General features: G+C 34.0%; 1 protein-coding gene across 2 annotated transcripts in view; it reads right to left on the reverse strand.

Annotated features, from left to right (window-relative positions):
• LOC145329626 (uncharacterized) overlaps positions 1-24,031 on the reverse strand; it is a 264,384-nt gene that overhangs the window by 7,969 nt on the left and 232,384 nt on the right. For both annotated transcript variants that reach the window (XM_080173938.1, XM_080173939.1), the window contains 21 exons: positions 22,332-22,441; positions 13,146-13,232; positions 11,545-11,710; positions 11,355-11,436; positions 10,222-10,403; positions 9,332-9,425; positions 8,941-9,108; positions 8,341-8,616; positions 7,960-8,056; positions 7,439-7,771; positions 6,092-7,197; positions 5,584-5,694; positions 4,989-5,262; positions 4,493-4,675; positions 4,032-4,246; positions 3,281-3,769; positions 2,832-2,940; positions 2,261-2,546; positions 1,723-1,830; positions 1,155-1,294; positions 659-801 (listed from right to left, as the gene is read on the reverse strand). In XM_080173938.1, coding sequence (XP_080030064.1) covers positions 659-801; positions 1,155-1,294; positions 1,723-1,830; positions 2,261-2,546; positions 2,832-2,940; positions 3,281-3,769; positions 4,032-4,246; positions 4,493-4,675; positions 4,989-5,262; positions 5,584-5,694; positions 6,092-7,197; positions 7,439-7,771; positions 7,960-8,056; positions 8,341-8,616; positions 8,941-9,108; positions 9,332-9,425; positions 10,222-10,403; positions 11,355-11,436; positions 11,545-11,710; positions 13,146-13,232; positions 22,332-22,441 — 4,759 coding nt within the window. The remainder of the gene's footprint in view (positions 1-658; positions 802-1,154; positions 1,295-1,722; positions 1,831-2,260; positions 2,547-2,831; positions 2,941-3,280; positions 3,770-4,031; positions 4,247-4,492; positions 4,676-4,988; positions 5,263-5,583; positions 5,695-6,091; positions 7,198-7,438; positions 7,772-7,959; positions 8,057-8,340; positions 8,617-8,940; positions 9,109-9,331; positions 9,426-10,221; positions 10,404-11,354; positions 11,437-11,544; positions 11,711-13,145; positions 13,233-22,331; positions 22,442-24,031) is intronic.

The raw sequence follows: 24,031 nt of genomic DNA on the forward strand, positions 1-24,031 counted from the left end.
TCCTGAAGTTATCTTTAATTAGCATTTAAATATCATAATAATTAAAAATTTCATGACTAGTCGATAATTAGAAGCTTTTTAGCTCAAATGATATAAGCAAATTTCTATAATCTAATTAAAACAAATAAGGTTGTCTAATATATTTCTAAAAAAGCCTTAGTTCTTTTAATGTAGAAAAAAATTGCTCTCTGATTTTTTTTCTAGTTTGAAAAATACTTTTTTTTACCTCATCAACACCCAGAGAGTAACATAAGGATATAACAATGTAGGATAATAGAATTAGGATACAACAAAAATAATGTTTTTTTTTCATATAAAAGTACAATTGGAAAATATCTTTGAATAAATGTCCTTTTCCGTGAAATCTTTTTTTTGGTAAGAATCATTGATAATGATTACAAATACATATTATATGCATTATAAAGATTACTGCATTAATATTAACATACATGGAAATTGTTTACTGTAGACTAGTACAGTTGTATTTATACAAAAAGTCAGCTGGGACTTTTTTAGTGGTTGGAAATTATTAAGTGTGTAAGTTGGTGGTGGTATTTTCCAATACCACCTTTTTTTGACATTAAAACAAAGCAATCCCCAATGACCATTTGTGATAATCCACACCTTCCCCTTCAAACTTTAAAGTTTTGACACTTACCTAAAGCTCTGCGAACAGTAAGGGGTACATTAGACCCGACCTTGCCGCTGACAGTATGCCTGCACTCCATCTTGAACTCGGCGGGACGACGGCGGGAAGGCGATGACATAGCCGCCATTCCTGAAGTGGCGTTATTACCCGCACTCCCTAAGGTTAGGTTTCTTTTTACAAAATTGCTAAATTAATAGAAGTAGAATATAGAATACTAGTTGCTTTGCCCCTAGACTCGAGGGAGGGAGAAGGATGTTATGAAAATTTCCTAAGAGCACTAAGACATTCATAGAGCTTTCCTGAAAAGTACAACCCATTCGGACCAGCAATTTTCAAGATATTAAGCTTTAGATAAAAAACATAAGCACTTAATATTATGGGATAGGTTAATTCTTTTATAACGTAAAAAATATCCGAACAATAACATTTTAATAACTCGTAACTTATAGAAAAAGTAATGATGTAACAACTTAAAATGGACTAATCTTGATTTTGTAAAAACAACATCCCTGTCAACGAAGCATTTGAAGTTGGTGGTGGAAGTGGTTGTGATAAACTTGGTAGAGATCCCATCATGAGAGAGGGGGGCTGCACCATACTCAGACAACTCTCACTGTACTCGCTTCCGGTCAGGCTTGGCATCTCCTAAAATATTAAAAATGTCTATTAGGTTTATGAATTTTGAACACTTATCCTTTTTCTAAAAGTAAAAGGATGTCTGTCGGTGTATATGCGTGTTTGTAACAAAGGATCTCACTAACCGCTTAACCGATATGGTTCTCCTTTACAATAAATCTTCCAATAGATTCAGTGAAGGTTTATAACTATTTTCCTGGAAGGTATCTCCATCATATCAAGAGAAATTGCCCTAGGAAAAAAATACTCTCCCTCTCAATTTTTCTTTTAAAAACTAAAATGTAAAGTGGCGGGCCGACCTCCAATTCCTCAAGTGCCCCTAGAGGCCTCTAAGGATGCAGCCACTAGTGTTGTAGTTGTTACGTTGTTACCTAGCTACTCAATCTCATCTTATGGGATAAATTATATCTGATATCAACTGTAAAACCAAAAATTACCTGTGAAATATTAAAAGCAGCTACGACTCTGCCCGCCTCTCTGGCTATAGCTGAGCTGGTCAACTCTACCTGGTGACCAAGGCTGCTTAATGACGTCAATGAAGTCACCTGAAATATAAAGAAATTTTGTACTGATTATAGAAAACATCTGCAGATAAACATAAAATAAAAAAAATACCCGAAGTTTTAAAATAACGTTTTCTTATTCGTTGTCTCAACAACTTTGGGGACTTTAATTGGTTGGTTTGTTGACCAAGTTGAGTGTCCATTTATCGCTTATTGTAATCTACAGAAGGGATAGTTTTGTATATCATTATTAGGAATGTACATCAATTTATCGGCAATTGTCTTATCCCTCAAGATCCCTTGAGAAGTGACAATGTCATCAAACACTTTCTACAAAAATAATACCGTCTTTCAGGGTTAAATAAAAAATAATGAAAATAAAAATATTATCCCCTGTATTAGTTTGTAAGTATAGGGTTTAAATTGTAAATGAATGTTTAGATCTACATAATATTTGAATATTAAAAGTTACCTCCATGTGTTCCATTCTAGCAGACAGGTCATTAACAGCTGCTGCACTACTCACAGAATTAGAATTAGACTCCAGCTCAGATGTCCTACTTGCTGTCAACTTAAACGCCATTGTTGTGGCCGGCTTCTCTTTACTTGATTGATTGCTAGAGTTGTCGATGTTCGTTTTATTTTTCTCTACAAGATGGCGCGCAGAAAATACTTCAGGTTCATCAGCCACCTCCATTGCGGCTGAGTTAGCTTGTTTCTTCTGTTCCTCTGTGGTAGCTTTGGTGTTATCTTTGTCACCTTTTTTTTAATGAATATTAAAAATCAAAAAGCATATTTTCTAAAAATACAAAACTAATATTTTGCTAGCAAACTTTCTTACAACAATTGAAGATTTTGTGAAACTACTTTTCAACTCGGATATTTAAATGCTTATGCAATAATCAATAGTTAAAATGAATGTGACTCGTTTTGTTTTTTTGGTAGTTAGATTTTTAAATTCAAACAATTCTTTATCATCAAATGTACAAAAAATATATAAAAAATTAAGTAAAGAATATTGTATTGATTGATATTATATCATTCCTGTATCAATATCTGTGAGGTAAACAGCTTGGTTGGAAAGATCCCCACTGCTGGGTCGAGACTTTGGTGGGGTGCGAGGCTTCAGCCTTAGCTCTGGAATTACAACTCCTTTAAACAAAAAAAGATTATCATTGGAGTCTCATCATATTTATAAAAGTTCTTTATAAAAAAGTTTATTGAGAGAGTGGCGAAGTCGCTCTCAGACATGTTTGTTATAGTTAAGAAGTTACCTATTCTTGTTCAAAAAAGATTAATTTTGAAAAAGCTAAAGTAATACCTACCTACTTTTGCAAACAATATGGAGATCACTTTGTGTAACACATTAAAAAATTTCTAAAAAGCTAAAATTGTTCGTATATAGCTTCCTATAAACAGGTATTAGAAATAAGTCTCAGTTATTCTATGTTTGTTGGATTTAACAAGAGCATTTGATTCTGTGAAAACATACCTGGAACGATTTTAGATCCCCTCGGGCTTTTGGAAGTTGACCTTCTTCCGCCCCCAACTCTACGCGGCGATGATGACTCATACTCAAAAGATTTTTCGCGACGAGGCGATTTCTTAGCAGACAAGCCACGCCTTCCGCCCGCCTTTCCGGCCAAATCAAAGTGCTCTGACTTAGACTTGGGCATTGCGGAGAAAATACAATCAGCCAGCAGATTTTCATCATCATCGTCATCAATAGAGCTATCAGAATGATTCAGAGATTTGTTGCCAGTACTTTGGGCAGCAGATGAAGCTACCGGTGGTGGTTCCGGCGCGCCAGTTGAACTTCCCGAACTCGCTGAACGTCCCACAGTTAGAGGGCGGGGTAAATGTGACTGGAAACCACTCGGGGGCAAACCATGGTTGGATGGGTTGAAATGAGCTCCAAATCCAGATCCCCCTGGGGTTGAGTCCTGGCTTCCTTCCTGGCTGGGACGTGCCAACTGCATACCTGGAATTGGTGGAAAAATATAATATTAGCAATATCTTTATTCTTATATATTGAAAAGTCTATACCTACCTAGTTATTGAACTTAAAAAGTGCCAAACGAAAATTAATTTTAAATTTAAAAAAAGACAATAACGAAAAGATAATGAAAGGACTATTACGTAGTGTAACTTTACAGTACGTTATTCAGATAGGATGTAGTGAGTCCATTACAGACATAAGATACGAACCCGCTACAAAAAAAATCACTTGGTTAAAAAATTACCTTTATTCTCATTATCATCATACTCCAAAGAACTGAGAGAATCATTTCTACTGAAAACTGCAGGCGTGTCCTCTGTTGCATACCGTTGTACCAACTCTGCCGGGGTTTCTGTCCCGCCAATAGCGTGGCCCCGTGAAGGTGTGTCAACACCGCTTTGGTGATGATAGGGGGCAGGGTTATCGGAGGCTAGACGAGATCTTGGGGCAGGAAGGCTCCTGGATAATTAGATATACAGTTGACTTATTTATTCATTAAGTATTTATAAAAGATTAATCAGTGGATCTAAAGTGATAGACGATAAATTAGTGAACATCTCCCATGATCATAAAAGTTACAGTATCCAACATTTTTAGGCCAATCAATGAGATAACATGCTTTTAAACTTTTCGTAGCAGTATATTTTACTGTCTCCTCTCTACTTAATCTACAGAATAAATTGAAGAAGAAAAACAAAATCTTACCTTCTTTGATGTCTTCTATGTTCCAGCAACCCATCCGCACTATCCACACTAAATCTGCCAGACTGGTGGTCAATAACGGACAGGTCGGACAGGCTGGTGGCCGTTGAGAAGTTGATTGGGGTGTCCTCCACCTTCCAGGTGATGGTTGTGTCCTCACTGTAGTCAGATGAAGGGGTTGTGTATCTAAAAAATTCACATTTTAAAGGGCGAAACTAACAGTACTAAAAAAGTATATCATCATTAAAATTTTAATGTGATCTAGTAAAATTCTAGCATCTTAGAAAGCTACCTGGAGGTCATAACTCATGTAAATCATGTGTATTAGTCTGTGATATTTATGTTTTTGACTATAGAAAATAGACTTTCTAATACCCTTTTGCAGCTATGCTATTTTTTAAAGAAAATGTACTGAATACTTTGATAACGAGATTGTTTCAAAAATTCCCAATTTTAAAATAATTTTCTGTCTTTTTGTTGATATTTAATTTGAACTTACCTCCCGGTAAATCTAGCCGTTCCAGAAACGGAAGAAACTGCCGAAACAGGCGGTAAATCCGCCGCCATAGCCGCGGCAGCTACACAAGGATGTGATAAATGACTGCCTTTTCTTTCTGGCGGCTGAGGGGCAGCTGATGGACGCTGTCTGTTATTGAATGCTGCTTGATTAGCAGTAGCTGCAGGTTGTCCTCTTGCCCCGACTTGTCTTTGTTGTATTGAATCTGCGGGGGCTCCTTCCCCAGCTTGACGTGGACCCAGCACTTCATTTCCACCTAAAATTGGTAAAAAAAATTTCTTGTATAAAAATCCCGAACAAAAAAGAAAATTATCAAAAAGTGTAAGATAAAAGGGGGATTTTTTCGCGATATTTCGTAAAGTTGGGAGCAAGCTAGCAGTCAAATGCGCTTATTAGGTCAAACTGTTCTTAATTATGCGTTGGAGTATACTATGCTTTGGTCATAATTAAGAACAATTTGACCTAATCAGCGCATTTTACTGAAAGCTTTTACCCAACCTTACGGAATATTGCGAAAAAATGTCCCCTTTTCTAAAAGATGCTACTGAAATATAGGAGAAGCATGTGCAATGCATACCTTGACGAGGTCTGTCTCTAGCTGTTGGGACACCTGTCAGAGTAGAGGATGATGTATTTCTATTTTGTTGTCTGCTGCTGCTTGTATTGGTTCGCTCTATTGCAGGCATACCTAAAACAAAGTTACCCCTATTAATAACTGCATTCATAAAAATGATATGCCCTAACTTACAAACAGAAGGATAGACAGACATATATAGTAGATTTGCTAACTTCACACTAATTTTACAAATAAAATGAACACATTAATGGAAAAGGACCAAGTCATAATATAATATTACTCATAATATAAAAAGTACAACATCTTAACTACCTACTAAAATGGCATTACGTTTTTGTATGTTTAAAAAAATATAATCATGAACAAAGATTGCCTACAAACTGTTCAAGTAAAAATACTGAAAAAAATATTAGGTAGGTATCAAAGCTCAAAAAAGCATAACAGATAAAGGACAAAATCAAGGCAGTTTTTCGATTAAACAAAGTGTAATTCTTATCAATGATCATACCTGAAGCAATACAGGCCTGCAGGAGGTCACCAGAATCATCCAGTGAACTACAGGAATCATCAGAATTTAAGGTAGTATCACGGGACTCATTCAGCTTGGCGGTCACAGGGTGCGAGGGCTTAGATTTTGGCTGTGGAATTTTAGATTTGGAAGATTTACTGCCACTCGCATTCGCGGATTTTTGTGTGGGCATTCCTTTTTTGATAATCTGATCTAGAATACTTTCAGAATCTGCATAAATGTCCTCATCGTCATCATAGCTGTCATTCTTATCATTATTGTTAGCAGCAACTACTGAGTTAGTAATATCTTTGGTATCATTATAATCTTGGTTTTCCGTCCATGCCTCTTTTACTGGTTGGGCATCAGTCACAGCGGGGTTTACATTGGTTTCAGGTACAACACCACTTCTGGTGGCTTGGAGGCTGCCAGCAGCTGGCGCAGGATGATCGTCAAGATCATCGAACGTCAGAGCTGATAAGCTAGTGCGACAAGAAAAGTTAAGTGGAGTGCCTTCCTCTTGGAAAGCTTTGACTCCGTCACTAAACATTGGCTTCTCAAACTTGGGTGCGAGCGGCGGTTGGGGGATTGGTTGTTGGGGATGCCTTTGGAATGGCGGCATGTTCATGTTATAGGCGTGACTGGCTGGAAGTGGCGGTCTGGCGGGTGGATTATCAGCCGTTGCCACAGGCGGCGGAAATTTTGCCGGTGGCATTGGTTGAGTAGGAGAGTCGGGAAGATCAGATTCTGTCGGGGAAGCACGGTTGGAAGTGGCACAGGATGTGTAGGTGCTACGCAGCGGAGTAAAGTTTTGGTTATAGCTTTCAAGGCTGGCTATTGAGCTGGCACGGCTTAACTGCATTGAGCTGGGTGTAGCTACTTCTACCGCGTAATTTGTTGTGTTAAATGACACTGTTCTATTATCTTTTGTTGGATGGGATGATTGCTCTTTATGGCTTGAACCTTCTGTCTCCTGCATCCCTTTCTCTTCGCCACTTTCAGGGATAGCGGTTAGTTTGCCCCCATTGTCATCTTCATCGCCTGATCCAAGGGAACTCAGTGAGTCCGCCCTGGAAAAGGTTAGTGGAGTTCCTTCAACAGCATACCTAAATAATACAAAATCAGTATTTTTATTTTTAAATGGAATTCTGTGTACCATCTCTTTTTAAGACTAAAATTTTTAATGCCTTTTTTTGAAATCATAACATTTTAGTTGAACTAGAGATGATATACAGAATTTTAAATTCCTTTTTGCCATTTAAATAAATAAAATATTTTGACTTTTTCTATTAATAATCGATCTATCTCTAAAACTATCAAGTTCCCTTAAAATAAAGCTTTTTATACCTAACAGTGGTGTCATCAGCCTTCCCCTCATTCTCTTCAAGCTCCTCCCCTTCCTCTTCCTCAATATTCTCCTCTCCTTCCTCTTCCTCCCCTTCCTCGGGAATAGCCGGCTCCCCCCTCAAATCTGAGAGAGACGTAGCCGTGCTGAAATTATACGGAGTGTCCAGTGGTGTTCCCTCGGTGTAGTAAGTCTTGACGGAGTCATCAAACAGCTGCATCTGCTTGTTGGTGTCCGCTTTAGGGGCATTGTTGGCATGTGTTTGGGATTCTAAACCGGTTGTAACTGGTTCATGGGCACTGGCCAATAACTCAGGTTCTTCAGATTCTTGAAACCTGAACACAATTCTCAATAAAAAACAGCCAAAAACTTTAACAATAATTAGGAAGCTAATAAATTTTAATTAACTGTATAATTACATTTGTAATGCAGTAAATTTTCGAATAAACAATTGCATGTTTAAAACGAAATGAACTTTATGGGGCCATGTAAAAAAGAATAAGTGTAGGAGTTAAAATGCTACCTTAGGCTATAATTGGTTGGCTGTTCTTCATCATCAATACCGGGCTCAGCATCTTCTTGACGATGCCGAGAATTCATGTGGTGATAATCTGGCGCCCCTAAATAATAATCAAATTAAAAATAAATTGTCAGGAGCTTAGTTTTTAAATTAGGTTATGTCCGTCTGTCCGTCCAACTGGCCGAATATGTAATTTTTATATTGTATGTAAGAATATACGGTTTTATGAAAGGAAAATTGTAATCGATTAAGATAACTCTAATACATTTTTTTGAAGGGGCGAAAGAGCAATCATAAATTACATTCCAACTTTTATAAAAAAAACTGTTATAAACCTTTTAACTGTGTATCAATCTCTTTTTCTTAGAGATTATATGATAATACCTGTTGCCATAGGTTTCTTGCTGAGATCCAAGGGGATGCTTCCAGGTGACAAAGTCAAATTACTTGGAGACAACACTCTCTCTGAACTGGACACCATTGTATTCCCGTGCATGTGGTGCAGCGAGGACGTGGTGGGTGTTGAACCCAAAGCCCCATGGCTGTAAACGCCCGTTTTCGGGTCAGGGTATGACTGTTGTTTCATAAAGTTTTTGTATTGTTGTCCACTCATCCCAACTTCGTGTGGGGTTGATGTTGGTAAAGGCCCAGTTTGCATGCCTGAATTATTATAATTAGTGTACACAACAAGAGACATCGACAAAACTAAATTTTATTGTTTTCTTCAAGAGGAAAAAATATTATTTGTATCAGATACAAGTAAAACTAGGGATCTATAGGGATAAGACATTGGCCATAAAATTAATATTTATTCACAGTGATAGTAAACCAAATTACCCCTTATGTAGTTTACAAGTAGTTGCAAAATTTCAAAAGGTAGACAAATATAAATAAAAAGAGTATCTTTTTAAATCTAGTTGATATATCATTGTGAATTTAAAATATGAAACAAAAGAATAAAATCTTTTAAACTATTGATAATACCTCTGTAAGCTGGTGGGGGAACACGTTGTGTCTGAGTGGCTGTATAGCTGTTACTGCCAGAATAATGTAGCTGCTGCTGCTTATTCTCATTGTGGTCAGGTGACACAGAACTGCAGTGGTCACGCTCACCTGTGGTGTGACCGCTGTAGTGAGAGGTCACACTTGGCACTAGAAAAAGATTTATTTGAATAAATTCAGCATTAAATTGATGTAACAAATAATATTTTAAGTATTTCGTGTAGCAATTAACGTCTATTTATCCCCCCCCCCCCCTTATTTCCTGGGGAAAAAATAAGTAAACCATGAAGATCCCTATAATAAAACTGATTTTTAAGTGAAAGTTTCGCGATTATTAGACTTAAACGTTCTTGTTTAGCTAAAATTATTTTACCTGAAGAGGAAAGGCTGGCACGCGAGTCTGACCGCTGTTGCGAGTGGGAGGGGTAGCTGTGGGGAATATTACCACCAGGGGCTATCACCTCGTCCTAAATAATAAATATTGTTTTCAATTATCTATACTAGTGGCTTCGACCCAATCCTCTAGAAGCTTCGCACCCACAGGCAAAAGGGATTTCTTTTCTTTTTAATTAATTTAAAAAAAAAGCTTAAAACCATTACAGAATCAAACGGATGGACAAACATACATCGTTCTAGTTTGTTTAGAAATACCTATTCATATAAAAAAATTAACAAAAATATTTTTAAAAGATGACAAAAGATGATTTTTATCGTACTTTTTTAAAGTTGGGGAAAAAAGCTCTAAGACCCCTGAATACGATTATTTTCAGTTATTTTCACATAAGGAATTTGGAAGGAAAAGGTAAAATAAAGCAGCAACTTACACATCCTATAATATGTAACGGTACATATTGACAAAAGCAAAGTGTAAACTAAAACTTTTGTACCAAGTTTCCTTTTTTATTGTTTCATAGGACAATTTTTAAATCAACCCAAGCATAACATAAACCAATTTTTATACTGATATAAGCCAGTGAAAACAAGACTTATACTAGTGTGGCTTAAAATTTCAAGAAAATTGTTGTAATAGTACCTAAACATTTTTTAGTTTTCACATGATGCACAATATTAATACAGTGCTACTTTATAATAAGGTTACTTCTAAATGTTCTTTATAAGTAAGGAGTATTCTAAAATAGATGTTTTCTGAATGTAATTTAATCTGATGTTTTTGTCTATATATCTTTATTTTGATAGATTTCTTAAGATCTTGTCCAAATAAATACACAAATTAGTTCCAAAATTGACCGCTAGGTAGTGTACCTGTCTCTCATCTGTCTCGCTGCCCGACTCATCACTGTTGCCGCGAGAATCTTGTCCGTTGTCCTCGACATCCTGGCCGGCCCCGTTATCCGAGAGCTTCTCGTCCAGTTCAGCCACCATGTTCTTGACCTTCCTAGCGGTCAGCTGACCTGCCCGCACTCCACTGGCCATCATGTACAGACCTGAATCAGGTAATAGTTAACATATAAGCGTAGCAAATCAGTAAACAGTGATAAAAAGGGACTACCTATTGACTAAAGGAAAATATTTCATGAAATCAAAACAATCAAATTATATCAATACTAATCAAAAAGAAATAGGTGGATAGCAGAATTTTATAAAAGGTGAAAAATAATCAAACCTCAAAAGTTGAATCAAGGTTTGCAAAATTTTTGGCAGTTTCAATTTAAATGAACAGTAGAACACCTATACACCTACCAGCTTATTAATCTACTGTTACAATTAAGTGAGAGGGTAGAAAGTGATCTATCCTTCCCAAGAATCCCAAAAGAAACATACATAGAAAACTTAATAATGTCGATCGAAGAAAAATTATGTAGAAATTACCCATGGGGGCTGGGGGAGGGGGATTCATGATGTAGGGACAACGAAAGATTTATGGGATTTAACTAAATTTTGCATCATTTTATTCACAGCAGTCCATGGATAATTAATCAGACCAAATCAACGGAGGTTAAAGTTTTGCCCAGGCGAGCATAATTTTAATAGGGGAAATAGTTGATAAAGAATTGAAAGAAGTTTGTATCTAAAACATATGATTCATATTCCAAAATTATTATGAACTTGTACTTTGTGTTAAAACTAAACTACTCTCCTAGCGTCTAGTGGCTCTAAAAAAATAGCTTAAAACCATCCCATTACTTAAATCTGACAATGAAATAGCCTAAAACCATCACAGGACCTATGTGAAGCTTACTAAAAAAGGTTTTCACAATCAGTTCAGTAGTTGAGATCTTAAGCTACATAAAAAATCTTACTACTTTAAATAGGCTTTTAACAAAATATCAATACCCAAACTCATTGTTTGTAAGCTGTTATCCAAATGGTTCTGGTTAATCAAAATTTGGTCAGGATATAAAAAAAGACCTTAAGGTTATCGGTTTTAGACTGACCTGCAGGATTAGCTGTGTACAGGTTCTTAAGAGCTGCCAGGCTGCACGTGGATATAGTCTTATGCTTAGAATTCGTCAAGCTCTGAAATTGGAAAAAATTTCATCTTTTTAAAAATATAAAACTCAAAGATATATTAAATGATCATCATAAGTTCGTGCTCCTTGACAAGGATGTAGACAAAAATTGTACCTGAAGCATAGGAACTGCGCCTAGCTCCCACAAAAGCCGTTGGTCTTCGGCATTGCGCGCAGAAAAGTTCCACAAAGTGCCGCAAGAGTTTGACACTATCGTGAGTGAGGGAGAGCCCAGCTGATTTAACAACAAGGGGAGACAGTCTTCTTCACGTAGAATTTTCCTAAAGAATCTTAGAATATCAGTAATCTACCAAAAAAAGATATAAAAATAGTCTTTTAAGAATTCGTTCTTTGGTCATACAGCTAGACGTAAGGACAAATAGAATCAAAGGAAAAGCAAAGTATTTAAAAAAAATTAATAGAATTTACATCAGAATTGAAATTGTGCTTTAAACCTACACAAGAAGTTAATATTTTACCAAAAGAATACACTAATTTTTGATAATTAATGCTAACTAGAAAGTTACATAATCAATTCCTTTTAGAATTGTTAAAAACATAAAATATAATATTTTTAATCATTATAATTATCTTCAGTCAGCCAGGTGATGAAATATTTCTCATTTTAATTCAAGTGTTGTTTCAAGTTTTTCTTGACTTTTTAAAAGTCAGGGTTGAGAAACTACCTTATTTTTTAACATGAGCTGCATGTAATGTAAAATTCCAAGCTTGCTCACTATCTACCCTGGCCCAATGTGGCAGGTGTCCTAATTTAATCCCAATAATAAATGTAACCTTATGGTGAGACGTAAGGTACGACGAAATTCACATATTTAATGGTGCTGATTGAAAAATCAAACCATATACCATCACAACTTATAGATTTAAGTGAAATTCCAAGTTTATGTTAAGAAAGGATCTTATAATGAGTAGAGATTAATGTGGATTTTAATGCAGTTTGATTATATTCCAACACTTTAGAATCTCTTAATTATTAAGACTAATATTCTAAAGTTATGGTGATGTAAATAAAAGACTAGAAACCCAGCCAACTCAATAATTCTGCAGTCACTCATTCCTTTCAAACTTGTCAGAAACTTGGCATTTTCCTGCATTTTATAAAGCTGCGAAATACGACCCCCCTTATCCTCTAAGGATGGGTTTGTATATTAACATTTTAAAACAGGGATGTTTCATCTGTTTATGGATACTGGGGGAGTACAATGGAAGAAAATTCATACTTCCCCCATCAATGGACGAAGCCCATAGATGGCATAGGTGTAGCCACTAGTGTAATGGAAAAGGAACATGCCTGAAAACTTTATTAATATCTGCAATGAAGATCTTTACTTAATTTTAGTTTAAACTTGACGTGGAAAATTGTAAACTGCAATTATGTGGGAGTAGGTAGGTAGGTAAACTTCATATTGAATGTACATCATTAATTCAACAAAATATGACTTAGTAATTATGCGTTGCAGGCTTTGTTTCAGTCAAAATAATATATTTAAAGTTTAAATATGCATTTCAAACCATAGAAAATTTGACAATACTTAAATTTGGTTGGCTCTGGAAAAATCTGGGTATTGTGTAAAAATATAAAAAATTTTAAAATGCTGTCTTTTTTAGCAAGGTTAAATTGCTCATATGATCTTCTATACATAGCCATAAAAACGCCCCCCCCCCCCCCCCCCCCGAGTAAAAAGTGCACCCAACCTGTATTCCTCTCCATGGTGTGAAGTAGCAATGTAGGAGCTAATATTACGCAGGATACCCCCTCCATTCTCAACTATGGCTGTGCTCCTGAAAAATAATAATTTATTATTCAAGGCCACCTTCCTATCTGCTTACACTAAACAGAATCATTTGAAATAATTCTGTTAATAAGATATAATTACCTGAGCAAAATAATATGTCTTTATGAAAGAAATTTTAGTTGGATTAGTTGAGTCCATAAATCACTGTTTGTAAGAGATCTTATTTGATTAAAGCATTTTGATTTTTAAAATCATATATTAAACAAGGAAAATATGAAGTTTACTCCAATTAAAACACTTTAGTAAATAAGTATTATTACTATAATATTCTATCAATCTCATTAGTATAAAAATAATTATTAATATATAATTATCAGGTTATTATATCAATGACATAATGAGTCATATTATGCTAACAAGAACAAACATTTTTATAACTTATGCATTTATTGCGAGCTTTAACATTTATTATTGATATGGCAATTACATGCAATAAATAATTCACTTTTGCAGTAAGTGTTTTGAAATTCCAGTAAATACGAGGTAAAGTCAGTTTGACTAACGCACTTGAATTAATCAGACGGTAAAAACATGTTAGTTAAACAATAGCTGCGCTTCTGAAGTTTTGTAATATAGGAAATATCCAGCCTTTTAATATACTTGAGTAGAGTCATGCAATGTTTATTCTGTATTTAATTTCAAAGTACAGTTTATATTTTTTAAATTAAAGAATGGCATTTAAGTTCTACCAAGGCCAGGTTAAAAATTCTCATTGGATCTAAAGGGATAAGACAGTGACAGATAAATCGGTGTACAACACCAACGATGATAAACAAATCTGTAGATTAAAATGAATGGAAGAATGGAAGACTGTGTGAAGTTGTATTAGCACGATCTCTCATTCGTTTCAATGTTTTAGAGTCTAAAAAGTAAAGTGCTATAAAAAGTCTGAACTAATAATGTTAACCTACATACTGATAATTTTGTTAATCGTTAAGGGGGTTTTCCCTTCATATTCCTTATAATGACTTTGTATGTAGACTACCCCGTCCCGGATTTGAAAAATTTTGTTAAAATTTTTGCCCCCAGCCAAAATATGGTTGATTTATGCATAAAAATTACCCATGCAAAATATTTTTTCTGTAGTGCAAAAATCGTGACGGTACAAGCACTGCAAAGTTTTTGAAATCTGCAAAAAACCCTGTTTTTATGGCTTTTTGGGGGCTTTTGTACCATCCCAATTTTAAAGATTTTAACAAAATTTCAATTCAAGTGTGTTGATATATACCTGAAATTTACCAAAAAAAATGGGGGCAGTCTCAATTATAACATATGAAGGTGTAGCAAGTAATATTCCAAATACAAAATTGTCAAATTGCATACATATATAATAGGGTTGGGCCGGATACTTTTTTGGACGGATACTGGATATCTGGCTGATTTATAATGCCGGATATCCAGCATCTGGCCAGATATCTAGCAAATATCCGGTAATTTGGCTGGATATCTGGTTATTCGGCTGGATATCCGGTATCCGGCCAAAAAAGTATCCCGCCAAAAAAGTATCCGGCCTACCTCTATTATATAAGTATGAAATTTGTTTGATACACAAAACTATCCCTTCTGTAGATTAAACTTAGTAGTTGAAACGTTTATAAACTTAACTTAATAAACCAACCAATCAAAGTTCAATAAAATTCGCAAAAGTTGTTAACCTAATGAATTAGAAACACAATTATAAAACTTTGGGGACAAGTGAAATAAACAGTCAAATTTCCCCTCCCTCTCTGAATTATACCAGAAAGTACCAAAAGTCTAATAATAACTAGGGAGGCAGAGCACAATGGGCTGTTAATTACACTAGTCCCCGAAGTTTTAAAAACTTTTTCATTTGTTTGCTCAACAACTTTTTAGATTGTTAGAAATTTTAATTCGTTTAATAAGACGGTCTAACCACCTATTGTAATCAACAGAAAGGGTAAGTTTGTGTATTATCATAGGGTATTTATCAGCCATTGTCTTTTCTATCTAGATCCCTGTACCCAAAGTTATTCAAAGTTATTCAAGAATCTAAAGGGATAAGACAATGTCTAATAAATTGATGTACATCCCCAATAATGATGCAAAAAATTATCCCTTCTGTAGATTAAAACTAGAAGTTGAAACTTTTAAACACTCAACTTAATAAATCAACCAAATAAAATTTACTGAATTTCCCCAATGCAATGTTTTAACCCAAATGTAAGAAAACACCGTTATAATTCTTTGGGGACTAATTTAATAAACAGCTCAATGTCCCCTCCCTCCCTGAACTATACAAGAGTGTATCACAAGTCTAATAATAACTAGGGAGGGAGGGGACATTGGGCTGTTTAATACACTAGTCCCGGAAGATATATAATAACATTTTTTTATTTCTTGGCTCAACAACTTTGGAGACTTTTATTGAATTTTAATTGGTTGGTTCATTAGGTTTAGTGATCAAACGTTTCAACCACTATGTAATCAACAAAAAAGGGTCAGATTGTGTATCATCATGGGATATACAAATAAATTTATCAGCCATTGTCTTATCCCTCTAGATCCCTGTACCCAAACTCTTATAATAACTTGAACACTTTCATTTTTATTACATAACAAGAAATAATATGTTACTGAGGGATCTAATGGATGAGACTATGGCTAATGAATGGATGTACATCCCCATTAATAATACACAAAATTAACTCTTCTGTAGATTAAAATTAGTGGTAGAAACGATTGAACACTCAAATTAATAAACCAATCCATCAAAATTTATTGAAAGTCCCAAAAGAAGTCAACGAATAAGAAAAGGTTATTTTCAAACTTTTGGGACTAGTGTATTAAACCAGCTCATACCAATAACGAAATTAATTCGGAAGAAAATCACGAAACCTATACGTGTTTTTCAGCTGTTGTTGGGGGGCAACACATCGTAAAATTGACGACCTCTCCATTTGCCCCCCAAATATTATTTAAGATTTATTTTGCTTGTTGGTTATACCTTATTCCTGGTATTAAACGGCCTATTTTGTCCCATCTATTTCTAATACTTATTAAATGCAAATCTTTTCTATAATATGAGTCTTAACGAACTCCGTAAAGGTTAGCTCTTTTATTTAATATAAGCAAGTTGAAATTTTTTGATTGAAAACTTTGGTTGATGATTCCTGTAACAATAAGGGTTTAGAAAGTGTAGCAACTCTGCAATCGGTACTTCTGCTTTATAGCTTTCGTTTTTGATATATTGAAGACGTAAGTTTAATGGAAATTATTGCCAGTTTTCCAAGTGCCAAGTCGAGCACATACCTCCCCTCCCCCCCATCTCCCGACCTTGAAAAAAGGGACCCTTGCAAGTTAATATATGGAGAGAGCGGTTATCAGGGATCAAAAGACACTTTGAGGGAAAGCACCGAACATCTTTTATAAGCTAAGACAGTTCTTTCCATTAGGTCAGTACAAAATTAACAGAGATAAACAATGAATAATGACACATAAAAAGATAATGTTAAAAATTATCTAAGTTTCACGAGAAGAGCTTCTCCATAGTACTTTCTAGCGGTAACGCTTCTAAAGGACTCTTGGGCACCTTAGAGAAGGGTCGATCCTCTAATTTTATCTAAGTGGTAATAACTGAAACATTCCCTGGATCTATCAGAAACTTTACTGTATAGAAGAAACAATTGCATACATATATAATAGGGTTGGGCCGATACTTTTTTGGCTGGATACCGGATATCCGGTTGATTTCTAATGACAGATAATCGTTAAATGGCAAAATACCGGATATCTAGCCGAATAAAAGAACATCGGCCGAATAACCGGATAACTGGCCGGATTACCGGATATCCGGCCAAATAACCGGATATCCGGCCAAATAACCGGATATCCGGCCAAATAACCGGATATCCGGCCAAATAACCGAATATCCGGCCAAATAACATATATTTCCCGGATATCCAGCATTGTAAATCAGCCAGATATCCAGTTTCCGTCCAAAAAAGTATCCGGCCCAATCCTATTATATATGTATGCAATTTGACAATTTTGTATTTGGAATATTACTTGCTACACCTTCATATGTTATAATTGAGACTGCCCCCATTTTTTTTGGTAAATTTCAGGTATACATCAACACACTTGAATTGAAATTTTGTAAAAATCTTTAAAATTGGAATGGTACAAAAGCTCCAAAAAAGCCATAAAAACAGGGTTTTTTGCAGATTTCAAAAACTTTGCAGTGCTTGTACCGTCGCAATTTTTGCATTACAGAAAAAATATTTTGCATGGGTCATTTCTATGCATAAATCAACCATATTTTGGCTGGGGGCAAAAATTTTAACAACATTTTTCAAATCCGGGACGGGGTAATGTAGACTGAAGCCAATTTTTATACATCTTGAAATTCCTTATAAAACTCACAACGTTTCAAAAAAATTAGTGCAGACTAAGATTTATGATTTAGCAAAAAATTAGTGCAGACTAAGATTTATGATTTAGCGACTCTAGAGTTGGTACGACTCCTGGATTATACCTTTCTAATACTGGAATTTTCTTTTAAGATTTCAAAACAATTAGACATTAATAATATTGTCTAAATTGAAACCTCATGGACATCCCTATATTGTATAAAAGCTTTGCTTTTAAAAATTACTTAATAGTTATTTCTCGTATCGTATTATAAACGGCTTTCCGCGGATATAGAATGTACAATTATAAGATTAAAACTAGTTTTTTAGCCCCGAGGTGCCGGAGGCACCGGCTAAAAAAACTGGTTTAAATCTTATGATTGTACATTTTTATATTCGTAGAAAGCTGGATATAATACGGTGCTAGACATAGTTTTTTCGTATGGATGAGAACCGGTTCCTATCCACCGGATTCGAATGAATACGAGAATCATATTTCAATATAACTTACTTTTACAATAGTACATAATCATATTGTACATATATCAATAGTAATTCTTATTGTTACTATAACCACGATTAACAAGTGACTAAATGTAAAACCAAGCACCTGCAAAAAGTTTTGGTTTTCCACTCTGTGCTACAAGACATAAAAAGTTAAAGATCAGATTTATGACTTAACAAAAAAAATCTTTGCAGCAGTTTTTTGAGTGTAGATTGATTGTATGTCGTAAACATATTTGAAGTGTTTTTTCTTAGTAAAAATTTACTAATAAAATTTCATTAGACTTTTTATTGCTCAAAAATAAATTTTTTCTTATTTCATAACCATTGCCAACAACTTTGACTTCTAAATACAAGGTCATTAAATGAAATCATTTAAAGTAAATGTGAAAATGGTTGTAAAAAATAAATAAGCCCTTTATGGAAAACAAAAACCAGGCACAGAAAAAAATTAATATTTCAAAAATAAATTAATGTCACTCAAGAAGGAACACAATACTTTTACCGCAGACAGCAAATATACAAACAAAAATCATTCTTTTTCTCATCTTCCCTTCGACTTATTTCATTTTTAAGCAGAGAGTGTTTTTGTGTTGATTGCAGCATACTAATAAATACATTGGAAAGCTCTTCACACCAATTTTTTTACTTCTAACTATAAAAATCAGCTTTTAAAGTTTCCAGGAAAAAAAATTCAATAAAAGTAATATCCAGGGATAACATAAGAATTCAGTAAAAAGAAAATTGGTGATAACATATATTTTTCTTCTGTTGCATGGAGACTCGCTCTAATATTAACCACTTAACAAAGAGAGACCTCACACATTATAATTGAGGTAAAGATTAATTCATTTCTATTCTCGTATCATTGTAATATAAGCTCTGAAGTTGTATTTTTTATTAAATAAATTCTTTAAGAGATAGCTTTTCCATGAGCATAAAATAACCAAAAAAAAAGTTTGTGTTGGATTGCAGGGAAAATTCAGACATATTTTTTTATATTTCTGTCAAGTTCATGGTAAAACCTCTGGAATAGTGTTCATACAAAACAGGATTTTATCCATTTAGTGTAAAGTATTGTATATTAGATTAACTTAATATAAAAGTAACAGGATGTTTGTCTGTATCGATAACCGCTGATCTGATATGGTCTTCCTTTACAATGTAGCTTACAATGGGACCTGGGCAATTTTATAGCTTTTTTGGTTTTAAGGTTATAATGTATCTGCGCTAAGAAAAACATAAATATTTTACCTTGTATTTTTATATCTACACTTAAAAATTCCCCCTTTCAATTTAATTTGCTATAGTAAATTGCCAGGGATCTAAAGGGATAAGACAATGGCTGATAAATTGATGAACATCCACAATGATGATACACAAAATTACACCTTCGGAAAATTACAATTAGTGTTGAAACGTTTGGTCACTCAACTTAATTAACCGACCAATCCAAATTCAATCAATAAGTCCCCAAAGTTGGTAAGCCAATGAATAAAAAACATTATTATAAAACTTTCAGTACTGGAGTAATAAACAGCCCATTGTCCCCTTCTTTCCTGAATAAAATGCAGTGTCAATGTCAAAGAAGAGTATAAATTCAAGGATACAAAAACATCATATTTTCCTCAACAAAAACACCTGTAGGTTTCCTTGTTCTTTTTCTATGAATAAAAAGAGCTTTGTTTTCAAAATGGTACAAGTCTGTTTTAATTATAAAAAGGTTTATTCAGTATGGTTTCGAAACTGATTAATATCCGCTGGATTAGAACCAGTTCTCAGAAATACTGAAAAGTCATGTAGTGTATCGTATTATAGACAATTCATTTTGTTAGACAGGGCCTTCGGTCCCTCAGGGCTTAAAAAATGGAATCATTCTTATAATTTTTATATTTACTATACCCGGAAAGCTGTCTATAATACGATACGATAAATAACTATTAATTTTCTTTGTTTACCATTTAAAGAGAAATTTTGCTTTTTGAAAAGGTTTCATTCAGCCAAATTTTTAAATAGCCTATCGCGTACATAGCCTATATTATCCCTTTCCTTCAAATTAAGGGCCCCCCCCTGGAGACAAGTCAAGATATGTGTCCAACAAAATATAGAAAAAAATTACTAATGGGCATCCACAAATAAATATTTAATAGTTTAAGAATCATCCTGCAATTTACATTTTTTGGTCGAATCTTCCTACACAAAACTTTTTGCATGAATGAGCAAATAAATAAAACAAGGATGATAGCGTCCATAAACACAACATTTGGAACTACAGTGTAGTATTGAAATAATCTTTGGACGATATTAATCATAGACATTGTATAATGTACATATGTAACTTTTAAATCGTAATTAAAGAAATGCTATGTTTCTAAACCGTTCCAAATTGTTATAGAAATCACCATTATAATAATAAAATAAAATATCATAATCATAGCTTCTCATTAAAACATTTATAATTCATTAACCAATTCTAACAAACCTAAGTATGAACGCTACCCGTTAAGGACTGACATGCCCATACTGTAGATAGTTTTGCTAAAAAATAAATGAGAGAAACTATTGTCATGAATAATAATGAATAAATACATTAGACCATGATGTCTCTTATAGACCAATATTTAATAGGTACTCAAAGCATTTTTTACCTTCAAGCAGGATAAGCGGGAGCAGCCGCGTAAAGCAAAAAAGAGAGGGATAGGTTTCTGATAGAATTCGTAAAGGTGTGTGTTTTAAGGCTTAAAAATAGTAGTAGAACGATAATATTCACTAAATATGTGTATTTCTTATTGAAAAGAACTATAGACAAATTTTTTTTTAAAGTTAACATAAATTTTTATCTTTCTACTACTGTTTTTAACTTAAAACACATAACCTTTACAGATTTTTTTTCTCAAAAAATTGTTAGAGCAACACCTTTCCCTAAGGACTAGAATGATTTAATCTAAAAAATTAGCATCGTAGCATAGAAAAATTCTATAAAAAGCTCAAACAAATCCGTACAGCCATTTCAGAGATATTGATGGACTGTTCGACATCATAATAGAATGTTCATGTGGAAGTTATGAAAGAAAATACTTATGTTTAAATTGTTCTATGACCCGTTCTTACTCCAAGATAAATCACATTATGTTAACAGAAGTAAATTAAGTGGGTAAACCCTGAGATAAATTCTATAAATAAAAATAAAGGCTTGATTATTATACAAGTATTTGTACAAAATCTGCAGTAAATAAATTTAGCATAATTTTAAAGATTTTTTATGATCTTGATTCAATGAAAAAAATAGCTTTAAAATTTTACCCCAGAAAGTGTTTTTTGTTTTGTTTTTACCAACGAAAATCTGGCTATTGTATATTTTTAGCCGTTTTAGATGAAGAAAAAGCATAAAGAAAGGTTGATTATCGTATCGGACGCTGACAAATAATATAAAAAATAAATTGAATAACATGCCAGATTTAACTCAAGACAAACTTAATTTCATTTTTGATTATCAAGCTGCCGCGATTTATGGCTATTAGTTACCTTTTTATGTTTATTTATATAAAAAAAACCTCAAAAAATGACCTGTTTAATGTTTATAGGAAAATAATAACAATTTTTTGCTTTACAGGATGTTTCTGAACGTAGCTAGATAACCCCCCCCCCCCCATCCTCATTCTTAAAAATCCCTTTCCTCTAACAATATGCTCTCTTCTACCGTTAAAATCTATTTGATAATTTTTTTTTGTATTCAATAAGTCTCTCTCCAAGAAAATATATTCATCTTCTAAAAATTGTTTAATGGAGGTTGACCATACTTTTATGCATTATCATCTCAGGCGGGGGGGGGGGGGGAGTTGGGGGCATAGAATAATATTTTATCAGATAAGGCAGGACTTAAGATTATTGCCCGTTGTCGCCATCAGAGCTTAGAGATTGATGTTTATGTGCCCCAATATTAATGCTCTAATCCTATAATTAAGGCACCTGAGAGGTTTTAAGCCAGAATTTTCATTATTATACAGAAAGTGTATTCAAATTTTTTTTTCTATGTTCAGTGAATATTTAGATTGAAATAATATGTTTAAATATAAATTTTTTATTACTTTTATTGTTTTAAAGCCCGTGCCTTCGTCATCTCGGGGCTAAAAAACTGGTTTTAATCCTATAATTATACATTTTTATATCTGCGAAAGTTGTTTATAATACGATGCGATAAATAACTATACCTGGATCTGAGTAACTGTACCAGAAGCTGGAGGGCTCCAGGGAATGAGCAGACCTCTGACTTGTTCTTACGACAATGGGCTGATAGGTTCCACAGGGCTGATAGAATAACCTGAAAAAAAATTTAATCTATGAAAATTTATTTATTTTAAAACATTTTCTATCTGTAAGGCTATAACACGGTAGCGTAGGACTTCTTAAACCAGAGAGGGGGGTATTGGGCTGTTTATTACACTAGTCCCCAAAGTCTTATAATAACCTTTACTTATTGGTTGTTCCTAAAGACGAGTGTCTAAATAATAATCTATAAAAGGGGTATTTTGTGCATCATTATCAAGGATGTACATAAATTTATCGGCAATTGCCTTATCCCTTTAGATCCCTGACTTAAACAAACTTAAACTAAATGAAAAATAACAGAACAATAATATTTAATGCTTTGGCATACCCAATTCATCTAATATTAATATTTTTGTAATAAACGATCAGCTGTCAATTGATTCTTCCTTAAATTTCAAATACATGTGAAATATAATTTTTAGTTTCTTTGTCATTGTCACAACAATGAATCCCTGTAATTTATAAACAAGAATGACAACATCCATAAGTAGCGAGAAAAAAAAATGGGTTGGACAAACAGACAAAGTGAGAGACAGAGCAGAAGTTCAATTATCATAACAATAAAAAAGAGAGAGTATGTAAAAACTCCTAGAAAATCACGAAACCTTTAAGATTACATAGATTATGGATGTACATATAGTATTAATATTCCATCCCATAATTGGTTGAGATAGAGACAGGAGAAAATTAAATCATCCCACTCAATCATAAGTACAAACTTAACATCATAAACTCATGTTTTATTTTTTGATCCAATAGAATTGAACTTCATTGTTTTTGTTTTTTACATAAATCCCTTATAAAAAGTAACAGAATGTCTATGAGTCTATCTGTACCGAGGGATCTCGTTAACCGCTAAATCGATATGGTTTTCCTTTTCAATGTGGCTTCTGGGAAGTTCTATAATTATTGTGTGGGAGAGTACCACACTTTCCAAGAGAATCCTCCCCCCCCCCCCACCCACCTAGAGACCTCTTAGGATGTAGCCGGTAGTTAACAATTTAAGAGCCAGGGTTGGTTAAAATTATGGTTACTCTAACACAGTTAGGGAGGGGTCATGGAGATGAAAATAACACTGGTACCCAACGTTTTATAAACGTATTCTTGTATTTTCAAATGCGTTAGCTTTAACACCTAATGGACCTTAAGTAAATATTGATTGGTTGGTACGAACTAGCAGTGTCCAAAATTTTAAACCAATATCTTATGAACAAAGGAGTTAATTTTGTTTATCAAGATTGGGGATGTAAATTTATTTATCGTCTACTGTCTCATCTCTTTATATTGTATGCTACATTGTTCCCTACCCTCAGTAAGCAACCTAAGTTGAAGAAATTTAACAAGAAATATTTTAAAGAAACATGGATGACAACATCCATAAAAGCGAAGCACTGAAACGGTAGGACAAACGGACATTAACACTTGTATAGTGTCTGAACTTAATAATCAGAATATAAAGAGTCAAAGCAAAGTAAATTTGTTGAAAAACTGCTTGATACGGGATAATGTTTATGGACATACTTACATTTTTAGGACTTGAATATAGAGTTGCTTCGCTTATAATATTGTTCTTTGTTGTCCC

The sequence above is a fragment of the Acartia tonsa genome, chromosome 10 (genome assembly GCF_053477335.1).
Source record: "Acartia tonsa isolate MP-2025a chromosome 10, ASM5347733v1, whole genome shotgun sequence".
NCBI classification, from domain to species: domain Eukaryota; kingdom Metazoa; phylum Arthropoda; class Copepoda; order Calanoida; family Acartiidae; genus Acartia; species Acartia tonsa.